The sequence below is a fragment of the Sebastes fasciatus genome, chromosome 1 (genome assembly GCF_043250625.1).
Source record: "Sebastes fasciatus isolate fSebFas1 chromosome 1, fSebFas1.pri, whole genome shotgun sequence".
Taxonomy (NCBI): domain Eukaryota; kingdom Metazoa; phylum Chordata; class Actinopteri; order Perciformes; family Sebastidae; genus Sebastes; species Sebastes fasciatus.
The window spans coordinates 43,865,651-43,871,774 of record NC_133795.1 but is presented as its reverse complement, the minus strand read 5'-3'; the positions used below and the strand labels follow the sequence as shown (position 1 = coordinate 43,871,774).

Below are 6,124 nucleotides of genomic sequence, written 5' to 3'. Positions count from 1 at the left end.
TCAGACTGGAGACATAACTACTGATCTTCCTTTGTTTGTTCTTTTTAAACAGAAAACACATGTTAAATATTGTGATATTTACTGCAAATGACAATATAGCCGACAGCAGCAGGACACTTTTTGCTCCCTGGTGATCTCCCTCCAGTCAGCTGCCTCTTATTGAGGTGTTTGTAGTGAAATGAGGAGGTGTCGTTAAGATAACTACTATGGGAGTTTCATGGTGAGCCTCTCCATGGTGGCAGAGCAGTTGTCTGGAGTGTTTATGAGCGTGTGCTTGTGTTTGGGGCTCAAGAAAACATTTGCACCGGGGCCAAATACAGTTGTGTTCCGCTGCTGCTCTGGAGGGTATCTGATGGTTTACAGTCAGACACAACGTGTGACAACAGTTAAGTAGTGATTCATTGAGGAAGGCTGAGCTTTAGAGGGGTTTTGAGACGTGAATCTGGTGTTTTTAACATACTGGACAGTAACAGTGCAGCCTGAGAAGAACTGGTCCTCTGTGTGATGCTTTGAGTCTTCAGCCAGGCCATGTCACAGTTTCATGGCTCCACGCTGGAGGTCGTCCTAAAGCTGCTGAAGGTCTTTTTACAAAGATGGATAATGGAGCCTAGTTCTGGGGGGTGATAGGAAATGTTGTGGCACCTTCATCTTGATGCTCATCAGACGAGGAGCTGTAGTTCAGGTTAATACAGAGCAGAACGTCCTCCATCACCAACGTTATCACAGCCAATAGCAATCAGATTAAAGGTCAGAGGTCACAGCATGGTAGAACATTTTCCTGTGCGTGAAGAGGAGGTGAGGAAAACACACACACACGCACACACACACACAGTGATTTTAACACAGTGCAGTGAGTTGTCCCTCCTGGCTCTGTCTGCCTCCGTCTCCTTAACATTTACAACAGTTCACACCTTCAGCGTGCACAAACACACAAACACTACTGTGTTCCTGGCTCTAGTGTGAGGTGTGCATGTGACTGTGTTGGTGTGTAACTGTGTGTGTAAGTGTGTGTGTGTAGCTGTTGACAGCATCACTCCCTGACGAGGTGTCAGACACGTCTTCATAAATCTGTGTGAAAGCTGTCTCTGAAAACACTCACACACACTCTGTTGTTACCAGGTAGATTTACTATAATGAGTCCAGTGTGTGTGTGTGTGTGTGTGTTTATGAGCAGAGATGTGCTGTCACTGCTCAGTTTAACCTGCAGGCAGCTGTTTATCTTCCCTCAACTTCTCCTTCACTGACTCACTCGGTGACATCTGCAAGATGCTGCTCAGTAAACATCTGAATTCTGTTTCCAACACATCTGGAACTCAGACATAACACCGGGTCAACTACTGACTGTCAACAAAGAATGTCAACATCAGCGCCCGGCAGCAGAGCTAGAGGGTCCAATAGACCACAGACCATGGATGTAGAAGAGGGTCCAATAGACCACAGACCTTGGATGTAGAAGAGGGTCCAATAGACCACAGACCATGGATGTAGAAGAGGGTCCAATAGACCACAGACCATGGATGTAGAAGAGGGTCCAATAGACCACAGACCATGGATGTAGAAGAGGGTCCAATAGACCACAGACCATGGATGTAGAAGAGGGTCCAATAGACCACAGACCATGGATGTAGAAGAGGGTCCAATAGACCACAGACCATGGATGTAGGAGAGGGTCCATTAGACCACAGACCATGGATGTAGAAGAGAGTCCAATAGACCACAGACCATGGATGTAGAAGAGGGTCCAATAGACCACAGACCATGGATGTAGAAGAGGGTCCAATAGACCACAGACCATGGATGTAGAAGAGGGTCCAATAGACCACAGACCATGGATGTAGAAGAGGGTCCAATAGACCACAGACCATGGATGTAGAAGAGGGTCCAATAGACCACAGACCATGGATGTAGAAGAGGGTCCAATAGACCACAGACCATGGATGTAGAAGAGGGTCCAATAGACCACAGACCATGGATGTAGGAGAGGGTCCATTAGACCACAGACCATGGATGTAGAAGAGAGTCCAATAGACCACAGACCATGGATGTAGAAGAGGGTCCAATAGACCACAGACCATGGATGTAGAAGAGGGTCCAATAGACCACAGACCATGGATGTAGGAGAGGGTCCATTAGACCACAGACCATGGATGTAGAAGAGGTTGTGTCCTGGTCTTTTGTCCTGCGTGTAAGTAAATAGTTTACAACTCCATTAAATTCTGTTGATGTCGTGCTACTAGCACTACTAGCTACTAGCACCACTAGCTACTAGCACTACTAGCTACTAGCACTACTAGCTACTAGCACTACTAGCTACTGGCCGATAGTCGGTTGTTTGGGAACAGAGACGTTAATCCATCCACCACGGTACAGGCTGACAGTATACAGCCCATGGGTGTATTAGAAGATAATAAAAGTGATGAATTACAGCCGATATATCCATTATTACAGACGCATACAGCTAGCAGGAAGCTGGCAGAACCAGATATGTCATATGAGCGTGCAGGGCGGTGCGGTCCCGTGGGTCTGATGACCGTTCATTATGGCGAGGAAAATAACTCTGGATTCAGCTGTTAGTTAATTTTACTACTTTTAGGACATCATGATTTAAATGAGGGATATTGAAGTGTTCCTACTGGGAAGTTGATTTACATCCTCTGATTTACAGACGTCTCTTTATACATCCATGGACACACACTCAGTGGTGTTTTCAGTCCAAAATGGCGGCAGCGCTACTGCAGCGTTATCTATTGGCTGTTTGGTGAAAGTTGTTTATACAGTCATCCAGTTTTCTCTACAGTATATATATATATATATATATATATACATATATATTTCATCGTCCTCCAACATGAATCCAACAGTTTGCTGCTCAGATGTGTTTCAGCAGACGTTGAGCAGAGTGTTGGTTGTAGGTGGAACACCGGTGCATTGGAGTGTCTGATCACATGGATCTATTGATGGTCAGTGACAGTAAAACAGGCAATCTGACTGAGACAGAGAAACCAGAATAAACCACATACTGGTACCAGTCAGTCACCTCACTTCACTCCAACTGATTCTGTGTTTGAGTGCTGCAGACGGCTGCCGTGAACAGGAAGGGAAATAATGAATTCACCATCAAATATGAAATATTAAACTTTTTTTTAACATTTGTTATTTTGCCAGATGAAATACTTGTTCTATAGTTTGTATCTGTGTTTTGAGCAGCTTCAAGTTGACACTTTAATCTCAAAGTCATTGTTTGATCCCAGATGCTCTGTGCTTGATTAAAGAGGCGGCCCAGCAGAACAAAGAGACATCGGGTGGACGTCGTCCCCTGACAGCAGACAGTTGGTCCGCTGACATTGAGTTAGTGATTGACTTTGTGAGCTAATAGACTTTTAGTTTGAGGTTTTCCATCCTGATGAGGTAGATGTGAGTGTCCTGTAGGACTCCCAGCGGTCACTGAGACAACGTGACCACAGTCCAGATGATTGATCTCTACATGACATCATTTCAGCGTGTCTGACTCCTGACCTCTGACCTCCAGATATGTGAATGTAAATGGGTTCTATGGGTACCCACGAGTCTCCCCTTTACAGACATGCCCACTTTATGATAATCACATGCCGATTAGGGCAAGTCATAGTCAAGTCAGCACACTGACACACTGACAGCTGTTGTTGCCTGTTGGGCTGCAGTTTGCCATGTTATGATTGGAGCATATTGTTCTATGCTAAATGCAGTACCTGTGAGGGTTTCTGGATCAATATCTGTCATTGTGTTGTGTTGTTAATTGATTTACAATAATAAATATATACTTACATTAATACATAAAGCAGCATATTTGTCCACTCCCATCATCATGCGATTAATTGTGATTAAATTGTTGTGAAAACAGATATTATGGTATTATAGGTAGTAATATTATGGTATTATAGGTAGTAATATTATGGTATTATAGGTAGTAATATTATGGTATTATAGGTAGTGATATTATGGTATTATACGTAGTGATATTATGGTATTATAGGTAGTGATATTATGGTATTGTAGGTAGTGATATTATGGTATTATAGGTAGTAATATTATGGTATGGTATTATAGGTAGTGATATTATGGTATTATACGTAGTGATATTATAGTATTATAGGTAGTGATATTATGGTATTATACGTAGTGATATTATGGTATTATACGTAGTGATATTATGGTATTATAGGTAGTGATATTATGGTATTGTAGGTAGTGATATTATGGTATTATAGGTAGTGATATTATGGTATTGTAGGTAGTGATATTATGGTATTATAGGTAGTAATATTATGGTATGGTATTATAGGTAGTGATATTATGGTATTATAGGTAGTGATATTATGGTATTGTAGGTAGTGATATTATGGTATTATAGGTAGTGATATTATGGTATTATAGGTAGTGATATTATGGTAATATAGGTAGTGATATTATGGTATTGATGTGAAGCTGTGTGCCTTCTGTGTCCCTGCAGTGCCCGGCTCGGTACCGATGGAGTCTCTGCAGAACACGCCCTACGAAGAGAAGATCTTCATCCAGTGGAAAGCTCCCAACGAGACCAACGGGGTCATCACGCTGTACGAGGTCAGTCACAGAGCTCACTTTCCGTTATTACTGGAAGGCTTCACCGTGTTGATGTGTGGGACTAAAGCACTCTCATGACCAGTTTACCAGTTCACCACTTTACCAGTTTACCAGTTAACCAGGTTCACCCAGTACAGTTGGTGTTTCTACAGTAAGTAAAAAGCTTCCTCACTTTCTTTATACAGTGAAACAAGATGAGGGGTTCAGGTGTGTTTGTCATCACTAACACCTCATATTACTATCAGTAGGAGTTCTATCCAGGAACAGATATGAACACTCATATGAAACTAGATATACAACTAGATATGGAAATAGATATGGAACTAGATATGAAACTAGATATACAACTAGATATGAACACTCACATGAAACTACATATAGAGCTAGATATGAAACTAGATATACAACTAGATATACAACTAGATATGAAACTAGATATAGAACTAGATATACAACTAGATATAGAACTAGATATACAACTAGATATGAAACTACATATAGAAGTAGATATGAAACTAGATATGAAACTAGATATAGAACTATATGTGAAACTAGATATAGAACTAGATATGAAACTACATATAGAACTACATGTGAAACTAGATATGAAACTAGATATAGAACTAAATATGAAACTATATATAGAACTAGATATATAACTAGATGTGAAACTACATATAGAACTAGATATGAAACTACATATAGAACTAGATGTGAAACTAGATCTGAAACTAGCTATAAAACTATATATGAGTATGTGAGTGTAAATTATTGTTGAAAGAAAAGTAGAACTGTGAAATGAAGATGAGGAGGAAGAGAGGTTTCCCTCCACAGTCCTAGAGACAGTGTGTGTGTGTGTGTGTGTGTGTGTGTGTGTGTGTGTGTGACACTGCGTGTGTGTGCGTGTGTGTGTGTGTGTGTGTGTGTGTGTGTGTGTGTGTGCGCGCGTGTGTGTGACTGTGCGTGTGTGTGTGTGTGTGTGTGTGTGTGTGTGTGTGTGTGTGTGTGTGTGTGTGACTGTGCATATGTGTGTGTGCGTGTGTGTGTGTGTGTGTGTGTGTCTGTTTCTAGATGGTTTATTCAGGTTGAAGTTGAGTTGAGCTCTCTCTATCTAATGAATTATTGACCTGTTCTCTGGCTCTTATATCACTGCATCAAGGAGACACCTCACACCAACACCTGGCACAGCTATAAGAGAGTGTGTGTGTGTGTGTGTGTGTGTGTGTGTGTGTGTGTGTGTGTGTGTGCGCGCCATGAGTGGGATGAGGTCACTCTTGTGTTATCATTATTCTTAATGCATGGGTTTATAATGTTACACTTGATTTGAATAATATTTCTAATTTCTATATTTGTAATTTTTTAACACGAACATAATTTCCTTTTGGACCTCCGACGGGCTGCAACTAATGATTATAAAGTAGTGATTAATCTAGTATTATTCATTCATTGTAGTATTTACAGATGAAATGTTTCAACATGTGTCATCATGAAAAGCCTTGTTGTGTTTTACCCTGAAGCTTTTACA

The 6,124-nt window shown here is 41.2% G+C and overlaps 1 protein-coding gene across 11 annotated transcripts in view; it reads left to right on the top strand.

Moving 5' to 3' along the window:
* ptprt (protein tyrosine phosphatase receptor type T) overlaps positions 1-6,124 on the top strand; it is a 389,841-nt gene that overhangs the window by 190,590 nt on the left and 193,127 nt on the right. For all 11 annotated transcript variants that reach the window (XM_074649699.1, XM_074649700.1, XM_074649697.1 and 8 more), the window contains exon 11: positions 4,490-4,599. In XM_074649699.1, coding sequence (XP_074505800.1) covers positions 4,490-4,599 — 110 coding nt within the window. The remainder of the gene's footprint in view (positions 1-4,489; positions 4,600-6,124) is intronic.